The sequence below is a fragment of the Cherax quadricarinatus genome, chromosome 48 (genome assembly GCF_038502225.1).
Source record: "Cherax quadricarinatus isolate ZL_2023a chromosome 48, ASM3850222v1, whole genome shotgun sequence".
Taxonomy (NCBI): domain Eukaryota; kingdom Metazoa; phylum Arthropoda; class Malacostraca; order Decapoda; family Parastacidae; genus Cherax; species Cherax quadricarinatus.
This window is the reverse complement of record NC_091339.1, coordinates 25,517,671-25,537,432: the sequence shown is the minus strand read 5'-3', so window position 1 is coordinate 25,537,432 and position 19,762 is coordinate 25,517,671. Positions and strand designations below refer to the sequence as shown.

General features: G+C 42.3%; 1 protein-coding gene across 5 annotated transcripts in view; it reads right to left on the bottom strand.

Moving 5' to 3' along the window:
• The window catches only part of LOC128696091 (5-oxoprolinase), a 73,745-nt gene that overhangs the window by 1,423 nt on the left and 52,560 nt on the right, over positions 1 to 19,762 (bottom strand). For 2 of the 5 annotated variants that reach the window (XM_070094989.1, XM_070094992.1), the window contains 5 exons: positions 19,349 to 19,494; positions 17,138 to 17,235; positions 981 to 1,078; positions 708 to 860; positions 1 to 483 (listed from right to left, as the gene is read on the bottom strand). The exon at positions 1 to 483 is cut by the window's left edge and continues 1,423 nt beyond it. In XM_070094989.1, the coding sequence (XP_069951090.1) occupies positions 442 to 483; positions 708 to 860; positions 981 to 1,078; positions 17,138 to 17,235; positions 19,349 to 19,494 (537 nt within the window). In that variant the 3' untranslated portion in view covers positions 1 to 441. Of the gene's footprint in view, positions 484 to 637; positions 861 to 980; positions 1,079 to 17,137; positions 17,236 to 19,348; positions 19,495 to 19,762 lie in introns of those variants that run through there. The other 3 variants (XM_070094990.1, XM_053787153.2, XR_011393274.1) reach the window with 3 other exon arrangements.

The window sequence follows — 19,762 nt, the reverse complement described above, 5'->3', positions numbered from 1 at the left end:
CCTATTCATCTTATTTTGATTCATCCTCTCTATGTACCTCCCTACATTATACAGTGACCATATTAAAGTACAGTGAATGGAAGGCACCTAGCACAATGCTATGTCCAAAGTAATACACCACCCTGGTAGACTGGTCGATGAGACCAAAAATTATGCTGACCTTGCCCCTCAAAGTCGGATGTCTTGAGATCCCCTAAAGCAACTGGCTGCATCTGAAGTGCCTTCTGGGTTCTTGTGATGGACAGTTGTGTCCATGGTACCCCTGTGCCATGTGGTCAATATTTATTCAAAGGAAAAATTGCTAAACCTGCTGAGGAATCATCCAGTGCTGGGATTTTAATAAACTATCCACACCAATTAAACCAAAAAAAATGCTGGGCCCTTCATTCATGTCATGTGCTTGGAAGGAAGTGTTGAAGTCACCCAAGCACAACCCACTACTTATGATTCAGCTTCAGGGGATGAAGGGAAGGGAAATGTCACCTGGAAGAATCAAGGATTTACAGTTAATGGACAATGAGTAAGGCCCAGTGAAATCTTTTCTTAGCTTGAAGTTCTAGTTACAAGTTACAGTATATTGTTGTGGGCATTTTTTATTTATTACATTTTTTATCCATTAAGTAATTAAAATAACAAATGGGTTAACAGCAGTGCTTACAAGACTACAACTATTAAAGTTCCTAAACATATACAAAGTGTTATCATACACTTTCTTGTGTCCTTTTATATTCATAAACACTTCCTTTTTCAATCTGCCGCTGCCTCTTGGAAGGTGGTTCAAGGCACTCATTGGAAGGTATGTCAGAATCACTGGGAGTCCCATAACCTCCCCCTCCAGGTGTCAATAACCGGAACATATCCTAATTATGGATAAATAAATTTACAGTTTGCATCAAAGAAAAAAAATACCAAGTTATAAGTATAAAAATAATGCAATAAACTCAAAAAAAAAGCATTATAATTAGACATTTTATACTCACTCCTTTTTCAACTTTCACCGATGCTTTTGAACCTAGACGAATTACACGACCGCACTTACGAATCAACAGATTATTTCCTCTTTGTCCATCACCACCACCTGATTCATTAAACAATGTTTTTTATAGTAAGTATCAAACTGAAAGAATATATATATTTACTTTTTTCTACAGAATACAAATGGAAAAATTATAAGAACATAAGATATTTGCCATTAAATAAAAATATTACTGTAATTTTTTTTAACAATACATACATTCCTTACCTTGGTTTATATAACCCCTACTCTCTCTTGTTCACTCTTTGTTCACACACACTCTTGTTCACACACACACACACACACACACACACTCTCTCTCTCTCTCTCTCTTGTTCACACACTCTCTCTCTCTCTCTCTTGTTCACACACTCTCTCTCTCTCTCTTGTTTACACTCTCTCTCTCTTGTTCACACTCACTCTCTCTCTCTCTCTTGTTCACACACACACACACACTCTCTCTCTTGTTCACACTCTCTCTCTTGTTCACACACTCTCTCTCTCTCTCTCTCTCTTGTTCACACTCTCTCTCTTGTTCACTCTCTCTCTCTCTTTGTTCACACTCTCTCTCTCTCTCTTTGTTCACACTCTCTCTCTTTGTTCACACTCTCTCTCTTTGTTCACACTCTCTCTCTTGTTCACACACTCTCTCTTGTTCACTCTCTCTCTCTCTCTCTCTCTCTTGTTCACTCTCTCTCTCTCTTGTTCACTCTCTCTCTCTTGTTCACACACTCTCTCTCTCTTGTTCACTCTCTCTCTCTTGTTCACACACTCTCTCTCTCTATTTCACACTCTCTCTCTCTCTCTCTCTCTCTCTCTATTTCACTCTCTCTCTCTAGTTCACACTCTCTCTCTCTCGTTCACACTCTCTCTCTCTCTCTTCTCTCTCTCTCTCTCTCTTCACACTCTCTCTCTCTCTCTCTCGTCTCTCTCTCTCTCCTCTCTCTCTCTCTTGTTCACTCTCTCTCTCTTTGTTCACACTCTCTCTCTCTCTTGTTCACACTCTCTCTCTCTCTCTCTCTCTTGTTCACACTCTCTCTCTCTCTCTCTCTCTCTCTCTCTCTCTCTCTCTCTCTCTCTCTCTCTCTCTCTCTTGTTCACACACTATCTCTCTTGTTCACACTCTCTCTCTCTCTCTCTCTTGTTCACACTCTCTCTCTCTCTCTCTCTCTCTCTCTTGTTCACTCTCTCTCTCTCTCTCTCTTGTTCACACTCTCTCTCTCTCTCTCTCTTGTTCACACACTCTCTCTCTCTCTCTCTCTCTCGTTCACACTCTCTCTCTCTCTTGTTCACACTCTCTCTCTCTCTTGTTCACACACACACTCTCTCTCTCTCTCTTGTTCACACACTCTCTCTCTTGTTCACACACTCTCTCTCTCTCTTGTTCACACACACACTCTCTCTCTCTCTCTTGTTCACACACTCTCTCTCTCTCTCTCTCTCTCTCTCTTGTTCACTCTCTCTCTCTCTCTCTCTTGTTCACACTCTCTCTCTCTCTCTTGTTCACACTCTCTCTCTTCTGTTCACACTCTCTCTTGTTCATCTCTCTCTCTGTCTACATCTCTCTCTCTTGTTCACACTCTCTCTCTCTTGTTCACACACTCTCTCTCTCTCTTTGTTCACACACTCTCTCTCTCTCTCTCTCTCTCGTTCACACTCTCTCTCTCTCTCTCTTGTTCACACTCTCTTGTTCACACACACTCTCTCTCTCTCTCTCTTGTTCATACTCTCTCTCTCTCTTGTTCACACTCTCTTGTTCACACTCTCTCTCTCTCTCTCTCTCTCTCTCTCGTTCATTCTCTCTCTCTTGTTCATACTCTCTTGTTCACACTCTCTCATTCTCTTGTTCACACTCTCTCTCACTCTCTCTCTCTCTCTTTGTTCACACTCTCTCTCTCTCTCTCTTGTTCACACTCTCTCTCTCTCTCTCTCTTGTTCACACTCTCTCTCTCTCTTGTTCACACTCTCTCTCTTGTTCACACTCTCTCTCTCTCTCTCTTGTTCACACTCTCTCTCTCTCTCTTGTTCACACTCTCTCTCTCTCTTGTTCACACTCTCTCTCTCTCTCTCTTGTTCACACACTCTCTCTCTCTCTCTTGTTCACACTCTCTCTCTCTCTCTCTCTCTCTCTCGTTCACACACTCTCTCTCTCTCTCTCGTTCACACTCTCTCTCTCTTTGTTCACACTCTCTCTCTTGTTCACACACTCTCTTGTTCACACACTCTCTTGTTCACACACTCTCTTGTTCACACACTCTCTCTTGTTCACACTCTCTCTCTCTCTCTCGTTCACACACTCTCTCTCTCTTGTTCACACTCTCTCTCTCTCTCTGTTCTCTCTTCTCTCTCTCTCTCTCTTTGTTCACACTCTCTCTCTCTCTTCTCTCTTCTCACTCTCTCTCTCTCTCTTGTTCACTCTTCTCTCTCTTGCTTCACTCTCTCTCTCTCTCTCTCTTGTTCACACTCTCTCTCTCTCTCTCTTCTCTATTCACTCTCTCTCTCTCTTCACCTCTCTCTCTCTCTTGTTCACACTCTCTCTCTCTTGTTCACATCTCTCTCTCTCTTGTCTCTTCTCTCTCTCTCTCTTGTTCACTCTCTCTCTCTCTCTCTCACACCCTCTCTCTCTCTCTCTCTCTCTCTCTCTCTCTCTCTTGTTCACACTCTCTCTCTCTCTCTCTCTCTCTTGTTCACACTCTCTCTCTCTCTCTCTCTCTCTCTTGTTCACACTCTCTCTCTCTCTCTCTTGTTCACACTCTCTCTCTCTCTCTCTCTCTCTCTCTCTCTCTCTCGTTCACTCTCTCTCTCTCTTGTTCACACACTCTCTCTCTCTCTTTGTTCACACTCTCTCTCTCTTGTTCACACTCTCTCTCTCTCTCTCTCTCTTGTTCACACTCTCTCTCTCTCTCTCTCTCTCTCTCTCTCTCTCTCTCTCTCTCTCTCTCTCTCTCTTGTTCACACTCTCTCTCTCTTGTTCACACACTCTCTCTTGTTCACACTCTCTCTCTTGTTCACACTCTCTCTCTCTTGTTCACACTCTCTCTCTCTCTTGTTCACACTCTCTCTCTCTCTCTCTCTCTCTTGTTCACACACTCTCTCTCTCTCTCTCTTGTTCACACACTCTCTCTCTCTCTCTCTTGTTCACACTCTCTCTCTCTCTCTCTTGTTCACACACTCTCTCTCTCTCTTGTTCACTCTCTCTCTCTCTTGTTCACACTCTCTCTCTCTTGTTCACACACTCTCTCTCTCTCTCTCTCTTGTTCACACACTCTCTCTCTCTCTCTCTTGTTCACACTCTCTCTCTCTCTCTCTTGTTCACACTCTCTCTCTTGTTCACACTCTCTCTCTCTCTCTCTCTCTCTCTCTCTCTCTCTCTCTCTCTTGTTCACACTCTCTCTCTCTCTTGTTCACACTCTCTCTCTCTCTCTCTCTCTCTCTTGTTCACTCTCTCTCTCTTGTTCACACTCTCTCTCTCTCTCTTGTTCACACTCTCTCTCTCTCTTGTTCACTCTCTCTCTCTCTTTGTTCACACTCTCTCATTCTCTTGTTCACACTCTCTCTCACTCTCTCTCTCTCTCTTTGTTCACACTCTCTCTCTCTCTCTCTTGTTCACACTCTCTCTCTCTCTCTCTCTTGTTCACACTCTCTCTCTCTCTCTTGTTCACACTCTCTCTCTCTCTCTCTTGTTCACACTCTCTCTCTCTCTCTCTCTCTCTTGTTCACACTCTCTCTCTCTTGTTCACACTCTCTCTCTTGTTCACACTCTCTCTCTCTCTTGTTCACACTCTCTCTCTTGTTCACACTCTCTCTCTCTCTCTCTTGTTCACTCTCTCTCTCTCTCTCTCTCTCTCTCTCTCTGTCTTGTTCACTCTCTCTCTCTCTCTCTTGTTCACACTCTCTCTCTCTCTCTCTTGTTCACACTCTCTCTCTCTCTCTCTTGTTCACACACTCTCTCTCTCTCTCTCTTGTTCACACACTCTCTCTCTCTCTCTCTCTCTTGTTCACACTCTCTCTTTGTTCACACTCTCTCTCTTGTTCACACTCTCTTTGTACACAGGGTTTGACAAGGTTAAGGATCCCTAGCTTTATTGACAGCTATTTACAGGTTAAGGATTCCTAACTTTATTGGCAAGCTAAGAGCTGTTACCTACATCAGCTCATTTGAAAGCATTTTTGTTATGAGACATACAAGTAGGGAACAGGATGAAGTTGGAGCCATCTGTGGGCCAGCATTTTCATTTGATCAACTGACGTTATCTCGTTGACATCATTATGCTGTACGAATGTGTTCCATACTAGGTCATCCTGGGTATGTATGATCTCAGATGGAGTGATGTTCTGGAGAAGGGTACAGCCAGAGTGAAGTTGCTGCTTTCGCCCGCCTCTTGTGGCATAAAAGCTTGTTTCACGCTGTCCTCAGTGGATCCAAGTGTGGTATTTGACAATATTGGCCTTGTACATAACAGTAAGGCCACCCACATCCCTCCTATGTTGAAGGCTCTGCTGAAATGACAGATCTATCCAGGATGGGTCCAGGCGAGAGATGAGGGACGTCCTTGCTCTGTTCTCTACTCTGTCAAGCAGTCGCAGATGAGAGGGGGCAGGCAAACCAAGAAAGTGGAGCATACTCAAGGTGTGAGCGTACTTGTGCCTCGTACAGGATCTTGCAACCCCTACTGTCAAGCAGATGCGAGATACGGCAAGGTGCTGTAAGCTTCCTGGCTGCCTTGTTTGCAAGATTTACAACATGGTTCTTCATGGTTAGTTTGGAGTCAAATTTCACCCCAAGGATATCTTCTTCTCCAGGTGCCAACATCGTCCCATTCATCCTTACTTACGCGCCAGCATTACCATCATGGTGCCTAGAGAGAACATCATTTGCGTTTTTCAGGTGCAAATGTTACTTGCCATCTATTTCCCCAAGCTGATATAGCTCTCAGCTGGTGATTGATGTAGCTTAGAGCAGCTGGCATTTCTTCTCTTGGATAAGTGAATGTCAGTGTACAGTCAGTCTGCATATGCATGTGATTCCTGGGATGAGATGAAGAAGGTCGTTGAAGTAGACATTCCATAACAGTGGACCCAGCACACTTCCTTGTGGGAACGCTTGCCCCAATAGGATGCCTTGCTGATTCCGTTCCATTGAGGACTACACTTAGAGATCTACCATGAAGGTAATCACTGAGGAGACATAGCGTGAGCCTGCAATTCCCAGTGCTTGAAGTTTTGCTAAGAGGCCCTGGTGCCACACCCGGTATAAAAGCGCCAGCAATGTCCAGTGCTACCACACAGCTGACTTTGGATTCATCCAGTGACTGGTGCCACTTAGTGGAGAGGTTTAACAACAGATCAGCAGCAGAGTAACCTTCCTTCTGAAGCCATATTGCGATCACAAAGTAGTGAGTGGTAGTCAAAAAAATCTGTCATTTGTCTTGGAGATTATTGTCTCAAGGATCTTACCTATGATTGACAGGAGTGACACTGGTCTGTAGTTGCTGATTTCTGCTCTGCTCTTCTTTTTGTGAACAGGGACTACATTTGCCTCTTTCCATGAGGGGCCATTTACACTGTACTAGGCAGTGCTGAAAGATGCGAGTTAGAGGTGCTGCTAGCTGGTCTGCACATCTTCTCAACAATCTTGGGCTCAACTTGTCTGGGCCCACAGCCTTTTCTTGGTCAAGTGATTTAAGAAAGAAATGCACCTCCTCCTGCCTTATTGTCACCACTGACAGTTTTAACACAGTTCTTGCAGCTAGCCAAGGAGGGTCCCTTGCTGGATCAGGAACTTGCATTTGCAGCAAAGTGTTCAGCAAAGAGGTCCGCCTTCTCTTGACTACTAGTAGAGGTGGTCCCATCCTGTCGATTTAGAGGTGGAATAAGTTCATCAGGCAGATAACCTTGTCTGTCCTTGACCAGGGACCACCAGGTTTTGGAGCCTACCCTACCTGATGCTAACTTTCTTTTAGTGTCCATCCTCCCATTTAGTAATGGCCCACTTTTCTTTGAACATCACCCATATGCCTACAGGCTTGCATGTGCAAGTTCCTGTTATAGGTGGTAGGATGTCTCTTATACCTTCGCCATGCTTTGTACTTAGCAGTAGCAGCCTCTCTACAACGAAAGCCAAACCAAGGCTGATCTGTAGGCTTTGGTCAGCATATTGCCGGTGAGGAATGTGTTCTTGTTGCAGATTAAGGATGTGTCCAGTGGAAGGGCTTTCACTTGGTTGTCAACATCCCCCTGGAGAAGAGCATTCCAGTCGGTGGTGGCGAGCTCAGAGCAAAGGGCTGGCCAATTACCTCTTTCCCATAGCCAGGTTGTGCGTGTGGACTCCTCACCTCGTTCTGTTGGGATCTTAAGTGTGGTAAAAACAGCCTTGTGGTCAGACGATCCAACGTAGCCGAGGGGTTGACAAGTGGGACTATGCCTTCTGCCAGATCACTCACTACTGGGTCAAGGGAGGAGCCAGAGATATGAGTAGGGAAATCAACAAAGTTTCTCATGTCAAACACTGCAAGAAGGTCATCAAAGTCCCTCTGTATAAGGTGCTGGTTGAGGTCACCAACAATTATAATATGTTGACAGTTGTGTTGTAGCAGAAGGGAGTCAATATTTTCCATTAGGAAGTTGATAGGGTCTGCATGTTGCCACTGAGGTCTGTACATTGCACATGCTAGTACAGAGGTACTAGTGTTTATACAGAGCTTGAAGAACATCATTTCAAGATGTGTAGGGGTGGCAACATCTATGTGCTGGGCATGAACACTTTTAGAGAAGCACACAGCAACACCACCTCCTTGCCCTTGCCTGTCTCTTCTCATCCATGAGGTGTAGCCAGCAATTCTTGCAAAATTTTCTGGAGTCCTGTCATCCAAAAATGTTTCAACAACAGCTATCATGTCGGGACGTCGAGTGTTCACAAAGCTATGTGTGAGCTCTCCAACATTAGTAATGAAACCTCTAATGTTGGCCGACAGGATGCTGATAGACTGGCTCCTCATGATGAAGTGGTCAGCTTGAGGTGGTGGGTGTGTAGGGAATGTAAGGTGCCTGCCCTTGAGAGAGGTAGGGTACTGAGGCAGCTGCAGGGATGTAGGTCTGTGGTCTTGTATAAGGCCCAATCCCACCTGATGGGCTGGGATAGGAGTAGCTAAGTGGGTGACGTGTGAGAGTGTTTACCAATTCAGAGATCCTGCTGGTTTGTTCTGAGAACAGGTCTCTAAACAGGTGGCCCTGTCTGTCAAGTTCCTTTTTCTTCCGACACTGGTCCTCCTTATGTCCTTTCTTGTAGCAGTAGTTACACCTGGTATCTCGCAGGCAGTTGTTGGCAGAGTGCCCCTTCCGGTGACAGCGAGAGCACAGCCTAGGTGCCTGGGAGGGTGGACTAGGATTTGTTGTACCTCCTGTGTTTCGCAGATTTGTCCTCGGATTCTGCCGCTGGAACTGTGTTAGTGGAGGGTGAGACGGCTGTAGATGTCTTCCTCCACCACGTCCTCCTCCACGTCCTCTACCCCGCCCTCTACCAGTTCTGACAGATGTGTCCCTGCTGTTCGTACTTCGGCGTAGCAGGTGATCAGGTGCAGGTGTTCACACTCTCTCTCTCTCTCTCTCTCTTGTTCACTCTCTCTCTCTCTCTCTCTCTCTTGTTCACACTCTCTCTCTCTCTCTCTCTTGTTCACACTCTCTCTCTCTCTCTCTCTCTCTCTCTCTTGTTCACACTCTCTCTCTCTCTCTCTCTCTCTCTCGTTCACACTCTCTCTCTCTCTCGTTCACACACTCTCTCTCTCTCTCTCTCTCGTTCACACACTCTCTCTCTCTCTCTCTCTCTCGTTCACACTCTCTCTCTCTCTCTCTCGTTCACACTCTCTCTCTCTCTCTCTCTTGTTCACACTCTCTCTCTCTCTCGTTCACTCTCTCTCTCTCTCTCTCTTGTTCACACTCTCTCTCTCTTGTTCACACTCTCTCTCTTGTTCACATTCTCTCTCTTGTTCACACTCTCGTTCACACACTCTCTCTCTCTCTCTCTCTCTCTTGTTCACACACTCTCTCTTGTTCACTCTCTCTCTCTCTCTCACTCTTGTTCACTCTCTCTCGATCACACACACTCTTGTTCACACACACACACTCTCTTGTTCACACTCTCTCTCTCTCTTGTTCACACTCTCTCTCTCTCTTGTTCACACTCTCTCTCTCTCTTGTTCACACTCTCTCTCTCTCTTGTTCACACTCTCTCTCTCTCTTGTTCACACTCTCTCTCTCTCTTGTTCACACTCTCTCTCTCTCTTGTTCACACTCTCTCTCTTGTTCACACACTCTCTCTCTCTCTTGTTCACACACTCTCTCTCTCTCTTGTTCACTCTCTCTCTTTCTTGTTCACACTCTCTCTCTCTCTCTTTCTTGTTCACACTCTCTCTCTCTCTCTCTCTTGTTCACACTCTCTCTCTCTCTCTCTCTTGTTCACACTCTCTCTCTCTCTTGTTCACACTCTCTCTCTCTCTCTCTTGTTCACACTCTCTCTCTCTCTCTTGTTCACACTCTCTCTCTCTCTCTTGTTCACACTCTCTCTCTCTCTCTTGTTCACACTCTCTCTCTCTCTTGTTCACACTCTCTCTCTCTCTCTTGTTCACACTCTCTTGTTCACACTCTCTCTCTTGTTCACACTCTCTCTCTTGTTCACACTCTCTTGTTCACACTCTCTCTCTTGTTCACACTCTCTCTCTTGTTCACTCTCTCTCTCTTGTTCACTCTCTCTCTCTTGTTCACTCTCTCTCTCTTGTTCACTCTCTCTCTCTTGTTCACTCTCTCTCTCTTGTTCACTCTCTCTCTCTTGTTCACTCTCTCTCTCTTGTTCACTCTCTCTCTCTCTTGTTCACTCTCTCTCTTGTTCACTCTCTCTCTCTCTTGTTCACTCTCTCTCTCTCTTGTTCACTCTCTCTCTCTCTTGTTCACTCTCTCTCTCTCTTGTTCACTCTCTCTCTCTCTTGTTCACTCTCTCTCTCTCTTGTTCACTCTCTCTCTCTTGTTCACTCTCTCTCTCTTGTTCACTCTCTCTCTCTTGTTCACTCTCTCTTGTTCACTCTCTCTCTCTTGTTCACTCTCTCTCTCTTGTTCACATTCTCTCTCTCGTTCACACTCTCTCGATCACACACACTCTCTTGTTCACACACACACACACACACTCTCTCTTGTTCACACTCTTTGTTCACACTCTTGTTCACACACACACACACACACACACACACACACACACACTCGTTCACACTCTCTCTTGTTCACATTCTCTCTCTCGTTCACACACACTCTCTCTCTCTTGTTCACATTCTCTCTCTTGTTCACACACACACACACACACACACACACACACACACACACACACACACACACACACTCTTGTTCACTCTCTCTCTTGTTCACACACTCTCTTTGTTCACACTCTCGTTCACACACACACTCTCTCTCTATCTTGTTCACACACACTCACTCTCTCTCTTTGTTCACACACTCTCTTGTTCACACACTCTCTTGTTCACACTCTCTTGTTCACACTCTCTTGTTCACACTCTCTCTTGTTCACACTCTCTCTTGTTCACACTCTCTCTTGTTCACACTCTCTCTTGTTCACACTCTCTCTTGTTCACAATCTCTCTCTCTCTCTCTCTCTCTCTCTCTCTCGTTCACACACTCACTCTTTTGTTCATACACTCTTGTTCACACACACACACTCTTGTTCACACACACACACTCTTGTTCACACACACACACTCTTGTTCACACACACACACTCTTGTTCACACACACACACTCTTGTTCACACACACACACTCTTGTTCACACACACACACTCTTGTTCACACACACACACTCTTGTTCACACACACACACTCTTGTTCACACACACACACTCTTGTTCACACACACACTCTTGTTCACACACACACTCTTGTTCACACACACACTCTTGTTCACACACACACTCTTGTTCACACACACACTCTTGTTCACACACTCTTTCTTGTTCACACACTCTTTCTTGTTCACACACACTTTCTTGTTCACACACACTTTCTTGTTCACACACTTTCACTCTTGTTCACACACTCTCTCTCCCTCCAAGCTGCCAATATCATGAACCCATCCTTTAGAGTGCAGGCATTGTACTTCCCATTTCCAGGACTCTAGTCTGGCTATATAAAAATAACCGGTTTCCCTGAATCCCTTCACTAAATATTACCCTGATCACACTCCAACAGCTTGTCAGGTCCCAAATACCATTCGTCTCCATTCACTCCTATCGAACACGCTCACCCACGCCTGCTGGAAGTCCAAGCCCCTCACCCAAAAAAGCTCCCTTACCCCTTCCTTCCAACCTTATTGAGGATGATCTCTACCCTGCCTTCCTTCCCGTATAGATTTATACGCTCTCCATGTCATTCTACTTTGATCCATTCTCTCTAAATGACCAAACCACCTCGACAAACCTTCTTCAGCCCTCTGACTAATATTTTTATTAACTCCACACCTTCTCCTAATTTCCACACTCCGAATTTATGCATAATATTTACACCATACATTGCCCTTAGACAGGACATCTCCACTGCCTCCAACCGCCTCCTCGCTGCTGCATTTACAACCCAAGCTTCACACCCATATAAGAGTGTTGGTACTACTATACTTTCATACATTCTCTTCTTTGCCTTCATGGATAACGAGATAATGTTTTTTGTCTCCACATATACCTCAACGCACCACTCGCCTTTTTTTCCTCATCAATTCTATGATTAACTTCATCCTTCATAAATCCATCCGCCGACACGTCAACTCCCAAATATCTGAAAACATTCACTTCTTCCATACTCCTCCTCCCCAATTTGATATCCAATTTTTCTTTATCTAAATCATTTGATACCCTCATCACCTTACTCTTTTCTATATTCACTTTCAACTTTCTACCTTTACACACATTCCCAAACTCATCCACTAACCTTTGCAATTTTTCTTTAGAATCTCCCATAAGCACAGTATCATCAGCAAAAAGCAACTGTCAATTTCCATTTTGTATTTGATTCCCCATAATTTAATCCCACCCCTCTCCCGAACACCCTAGCATTTACTTCTTTTACAACCCCATCTATAAATATATTAAACAACCATGGTGATATTACATGTCCCTGTCTAAGACCTACTTTTACTGGGAAGTAGTCTCCCTCTCTTCTACATACCCTAAGCTGAGCCTCACTATCCTCATAAAAACTCTTTACAGTATTTTGTAACTTACCACCTATTCCATATACTTGCATAATCTGCCACATTGCTCCCCTATTCACTGTATCCTATGCCTTTCCTAAATCCATAAATGCAATAAAAACTTCCCTACCTTTATCTAAATACTGTTCACATATATGCTTCAATGTAAACACTTGATCTACACATCCCCTACCCACTAAAACCTCCTTGCTCATCCACAATCCTACATTGTCTTGCCTCTAATTCTTTCAATTATAACCCTACCGTACACTTTTCCTGGTATACTCGATAAACTTATTCCTCTATAATTTTTACAATCTCTTTTGTCCTCCTTCCCTTTATATAAAGGAACTATACACGCTCTCTGCCAATCCCTAGGTACCTTCCCCTCTCATACATTTTTTTTTTTTTATTATCACACTGGCCGATTCCCACCAAGGCAGGGTGGCCCGAAAAAGAAAAACTTTCACCATCATTCACTCCATCACTGTCTTGCCAGAAGGGTGCTTTACACTACAGTTTTTAAACTGCAACATTAACACCCCTCCTTCAGAGTGCAGGCACTGTACTTCCCATCTCCAGGACTCAAGTCCGGCCTGCCGGTTTCCCTGAACCCCTTCATAAATGTTACTTTGCTCACACTCCAACAGCACGTCAAGTATTAAAAACCATTCGTCTCCATTCACTCCTATCAAACACGCTCATGCACGCCTGCTGGAAGTCAAAGCCCCTCGCACACAAAACCTCCTTTACCCCCTCCCTCCAACCTTTCCTAGGCCGACCCCTACCCCGCCTTCCTTCCACTACAGACTGATACACTCTTGAAGTCTTTCTTTTTCGCTCCATTCTCTCTACATGTCCGAACCACCTCAACAACCCTTCCTCAGCCCTCTGGACAACAGTTTTGGTAATCCCGCACCTCCTCCTAACTTCCAAACTACGAATTCTCTGCATTATATTCACACCACACATTGCCCTCAGACATGACATCTCCACTGCCTCTAGCCTTCTCCTCGCTGCAACATTCATCACCCATGCTTCACACCCATATAAGAGTGTTGGTAAAACTATACTCTCATACATTCCCCTCTTTGCCTCCAAGGACAAAGTTCTTTGTCTCCAAAGACTCCTAAGTGCACCACTCACTCTTTTTCCCTCATCAATTCTATGATTCACCTCATCCTTCATAGACCCATCCGCTGACACGTCCACTCCCAAATATCTGAATACATTCACCTCGTCCATACTCTCTCCCTCCAATCTGATATCCAATCTTTCATCACCTAATATTTTTGTTATCCTCATAACCTTACTCTTTCCTGTATTCACTTTTAATTTTCTTCTTTTGCACACCCTACCAAATTCATCCACCAATCTCTGCAACTTCTCTTCAGAATCTCCCAAGAGCACAGTGTCATCAGCAAAGAGCAACTGTGACAACTCCCACTTTATGTGTGATTCCTTATCTTTTAACTCCACGCCTCTTGTCAAGACCCTCGCATTTACTTCTCTTACAACCCCATCTATAAATATATTAAACAACCACGGTGACATCACACATCCCTGTCTAAGGCCTACTTTTACTGGGAAATAATTTCCCTCTTTCCTATGTACTCTAACTTGAGCCTCACTATCCTCGTAAAAACTCTTCACTGCTTTCAGTAACCTACCTCCTACACCATACACCTGCAACATCTGCCACATTGCCCCCCTATCCACCCTGTCATATGCCTTTTCCAAATCCATAAATGCCACAAAGACCTCTTTAGCCTTATCTAAATACTGTTCACTTATATGTTTCACTGTAAACACCTGGTCCACACACCCCCTACCTTTCCTAAAGCCTCCTTGTTCATCTGCTATCCTATTCTCAGTCTTACTTTTAATTCTTTCAATAATAACTCTACCATACACTTTACCAGGTATACTCAACAGACTTATCCCCCTATAATTTTTGCACTCTTTTGTCCCCTTTGCCTTTATACAAAGGAACTATGCATGCTCTCTGCCAATCCCTAGGTACCTTACTCTCTTCCATACATTTATTAAATAATTGCACCAACCACTCCAAAACTATATCCCCACCTGCTTTTAACATTTCTATCTTTATCCCATCAATCCCGGCTGCCTTACCCTCTTTCATTTTACCTACTGCCTCACGAACTTCCCCCACACTCACAACTGGCTCTTCCTCACTCCTACAAGATGTTATTCCTCCTTGCCCTATACACGAAATCACAGCTTCCCTATCTTCATCAACATTTAACAATTCCTCAAAATATTCCCTCCATCTTCCCAATACCTCTAACTCTCCATTTAATAACTCTACTCTCCTATTTTTAACTGACAAATCCATTTGTTCTCTAGGCTTCCTTAACTTGTTAATCTCGCTCCAAAACTTTTTCTTATTTTCAACAAAATTTGTTGATAACATCTCGCCCACTCTCTCATTTGCTCTCTTTTTACATTGCTTCACCACTCTCTTAACCTCTCTCTTTTTCTCCATATACTCTTCCCTCCTTGCATCACTTCTACTTTGTAAAAACTTCTCATATGCTAACTTTTTCTCCCTTACTACTCTTTACATCATCATTCCACCAATCGCTCCTCTTCCCTCCCGCACCCACTTTCCTGTAACCACAAACTTCTGCTGAACACTAACACTACATTTTCAAACCTACCCCATGCCTCTTCGACTCCATTGCCTATGCTCTCATTAGCCCATCTATCCTCCAATAGCTGTTTATATCTTTCCCTAACTGCCTCCTCTTTTAGTTTATAAACCTTCACCTCTCTCTTCCTTGATGCTTCTATTCTCCTTGTATCCCATCTACCTTTTACTCTCAGTGTAGCTACAACTAGAAAGTGATCTGATATATCTGTGGCCCCTCTATAAACATGTACATCCTGAAGTCTACTCAACAGTCTTTTATCTACCAATACATAATCCAACAAACTACTGTCATTTTGCCCTACATCATATCTTGTATACTTATTTATCCTCTTTTTCTTAAAATATGTATTACCTATAACTAAACCCCTTTCTATACGAAGTTCAACCAAAGGGCTCCCATTATCATTTACACCTGGCACCCCAAACTTACCTACCACACCCTCTCTAAAAGTTTCTCCTACTTTAGCATTCAGGTCCCCTACCACAATTACTCTCTCACTTGGTTCAAAGGCTCCTATACATTCACTTAACATCTCCCAAAATCTCTCTCTCTCCTCTGCATTCCTCTCTTCTCCAGGTGCATACACACTTATTATGACCCACTTCTCGCATCCAACCTTTACTTTAATCCACATAATTCTTGCATTTACACATTCATATTCTCTTTTCTCCTTCCATAACTGATCATTCAACATTACTGCTACCCCTTCCTTTGCTCTAACTCTCTCAGATACTCCAGATTTAATCCCATTTATTTCCCCCCACTGAAACTCCCCTATCCCCTTCAGCTTTGTTTCGCTTAGGGCCAGGACATCCAACTTCTTTTCATTCATAACATCAGCAATCATCTGTTTCTTGTCATCTGCACTACATCCACGCACATTTAAGCATCCCAGTTTTATAAAGTTTTTGTTCTTCTCTTTTTTAGTAAATGTCTACAGGAGAAGGGGGTTACTAGCCCATTGCTCCCGGCATTTTAGTCGCCTCATACGACACGCATGGCTTACGGAGGAAAGATTCTTTTCCACTTCCCCATGGACAATAGAAGAAATAAAGAAGAACAAGAGCTATGTAGAAAAAGGAGAAAAACCTAGATATATGTATATATATATATGCATGTGCATGTCTGTGAAGTGTGACCAAAGTGTAAGTTGGAGTAGCAAGATATCCCTGTTATCTAGCGTGTTTATGAGACAGAAAAAGACACCAGCAATCCTACCACCATGCAAAACAGTTACAGGTTTCTGTTTCACAGTCATCTGGCAGGACGGTAGTACTTCCCTGGGTGGTTGGTGTCTACCAACCTACTACCTACATTTATTAAACAAAAATCCCAACCACTCCAACACATACATACGTTTTGAAAAAAAAAAAATTACCAAAAACACTAATAGTATGCAACTGTAAGCTTGCAGTTTGCAAATATGTTACCATATGAGGACCAAGTCCAGAAACTTTGAATAACTATTTTTTGGTATGTTTAAACCTGATTTCCATTTAACACATGTACAATGAAGGCCAATATTTTGGAAAAAAAATAAATATTCTGGTACTAATATAATTTCTTTTTATCCCACTGGCAGTTTAAGGATTAAACTACAGTCTTGTTTCATTGATAAGTGTAAATATATTATAAGAAATAGAAAAAAGTCCATAAAACACTTGTGTATAAACTTAATAACTTGCAAACAGTTTGATAGCTCCTCTTTTTTTTCCAGACATATTAGCCCTTTCCCCTCCCTTTCATTGCCATAAGTGATCAGAAACAAATTACACACATTTCCAATTAAATGTGACTTGTACCACATAGAAATCTTTCTTCTTTCAACAAATCGGCCATATCCCACCACAGCAAGCTGACCCAAAAAGAAATACAAAAGTTTCTCTTTTTAACTTTAGTAATATGTACAGGAGAAGGAGTTACTGGCCTCTTGCTCCTGGCATTTTAGTCACCTCTTATGACACATATGGCTTAAGGAAGAAGAATTCTGTTCCATATCCCCATGGAGAACCATATATATATATCCCAAAAATAATTTATTTATAAGGCACCAGGTAAATGTTCTTTGAATATTGATTATATAGTACATAGCAATTTTGTTGGTATCACAGCCATCTAACTTCACAGGTTTCTAATATGATTTTTTTAATTTTTCTTTAATTTCAGTATAACACATAACTGAAACAATAACTTTGTTTTTCCTCACCCTCAAGTCCATAAGGTGCAAAGACTCTTCTTTCAGTGAGAATGGAAAGCGTCAGAGGGCGTCGAAATACCAACTCTCTAGTTACACCATCACCACCCCTATAATGGTTATAAATGATGAGCATGTACATTTATATAATTATCTAAAATGCTATTTTGACAATTGGTTTGTTTTAGCATTTTTGTAATTCATTAATATGAGTGCTCTTTATGATAAAATTTTCAATGAAGGCATGTTCAAAAGCTGAAAAAATGGAAAAGTTAGAAAAATAAAAACTTGTGCAAATACAACAGTGGTTGATATTACTTGTCGATATCCATGCAAGTGGAAAAGTTATGCGATCTTTTACACTACCTGTACAGCTACCATCCCCACAATTTCTTCAGCTGTACGAGCCCTGCTCTCAGCATAATATGATGGATGTTATGGTGACCCTATATACTTCAAACATTTTTCACTATACATTCTTTTTTAATAACTTTTTCACACTGGCAGTTTGGAGGGATATGCTGTGTATCTTTATACGTATATGCTTCTAAACTGTTGTATTCTGAGCACCTCTGCAAAAGCAGTGATAATGTGTGAGTGTGGTGAAAGTGTTGAATGATGAAAGTATTTTCTTTTGGGGGATTTTCTTTCTTTTTTTGGGTCACCCTGCCTCGGTGGGAGACAACCAACTTGTTGAAAAAAAAAAAAAAAAATGTTCAACAATTGTAGAAATATAACCACAGTAGGTATATGCTTGTTCAAACAACACAAACGTGTAAGCACATTGTAAATATGGGTTACCAGCCTTCATGCACTGCCTACCAGCTCATTTTTAAAAACTTCATGGCATGTTGGACAGGTAAGTTATCCCATACCCTTTAAACTTCGATATCATGTTTCATTCGTATTTTATTTAGTGTATAGTGGTACCTTGACTTAAGAGTTTAATTTTTTCCATGACCGAGCTCGTAACTCAATTTGCTCGTATATCAAATCAATTTTCCTCATTGAAATTAATTGAAATGACATTAATCCCATTCCAGCCCCCAAAAAACCACCCCAATTTTTTTGCTATGGATTTTTAAATAAGAAAAATGTATTCATAAATAAGAAATGATTTTTGCCAGGTCCCAACAATGTTTTAGAAATGCTGGAGTATATATGAAACTCCTTGAAGCATGGTGCAAGAAGAGTGTCACTCCACTGCTGACAGTGCAGCAGTGGAGTGACATCTGATGATTGTGCACTGCCTTGGCTTTAGTTTTCACTGTTACACAAACATGTCTTTCTGTTTCTGTCTAGCTCTGTCAGCCTATCTGTATTTGTCTGTATCTGTGTCTAGCTCTGTCTGTTTATCTCTGCTTATCTGTCTTTCTGTCTGCCTGTGTTAGTTTTCCTGTCTCTCTACTTGTCTGTCTCAGAGAGAGCTGCTCATGAACCAACAGGTATTACACATGATGCAGAGTTGTCACATCTGATTTCTGAACAAGTGAAAGTGTATTACTTGCCAGTCATGCTTATTATGCCTTATATCTATCTACAATATAGTATAGCACTTTGTCTGGATTTTTGGGGTTATCCTAGGTAATTTACACTAACTGTAGTTATGTGTACCTGTGAGATACAGGCAGATTGACAGAGCGATAGAGAGGAATAGATACAGACAGAGAAGGAGATAGAGACAGCCAAAGCAAATCAGCCAGCCGGCCACCCAACCAGTCGGCCTGCTAAACATGTATTACACGTTCCAGAATTGTTTCTCTTTACTTAGGGCATACGTTATAGAACATTCTGGCAGGATGACACTACCAATGGTATCAAAATTGAAAGGATGTTACACATTGGTTATTATCTAGGTTTTTTATATTTTCTCGGTATCTCCTGCGAGTGGCAGCGTATCTGAAGCTCACTCGTAACTCTGATCTTGGATCGCAACTCAAAGCAAAAAATCAACCAAGCAATGGCTCGTAACTTGGAAAACTCGCAAGTTGGGGCACTCTTAAGTCAAGGTACCACTGTATATGAAAGACTTACAGATGCATGTAAGGAGCTGGTTACACCTTCCCTGTAATTAGTATCCACTGTTACCACTAGGTCACTGTAATGTTATTTTCCAAGAGTGACTACTTACTCGAATGAATCTCATCTAAGGTTATATGAATTACAAGATTTAGTTCATACATGACTTACGTATGTGATGTCACAAGTGCCATAAAAACAAACCTGAACTTTCCTCTGCCGCCGGTTCCTTGATTCAGAGTGAATTTATTGAGAATAACTGGGTAACGGGATTCCAGTAACTCTGGATCTGTAATTCTAGTATTTGTCATGTGAACGTGAATCCCACTGCGGCCATGCCAAGCTGGGCCCTGAAATAAGTAGGGTAAATGAATACAACACAAAAATTTCAAATATTAACTGATTTACAAAAATAAATCAAATGTACAGCAGTTATAAAAACAATGAAAATAAAAAACTTTAAACAAAGCCATAATATATTCAATTAAAAATTTATTTGTGGAATTTATATTTTTAATTGTGATCAATAAAAATCTAAAGAAAAACCAATTTTCACTAATACTAGTACTGATACCATCAAAAGTAGCCAATACCGACACTTTGGCATGCCCCTATAAA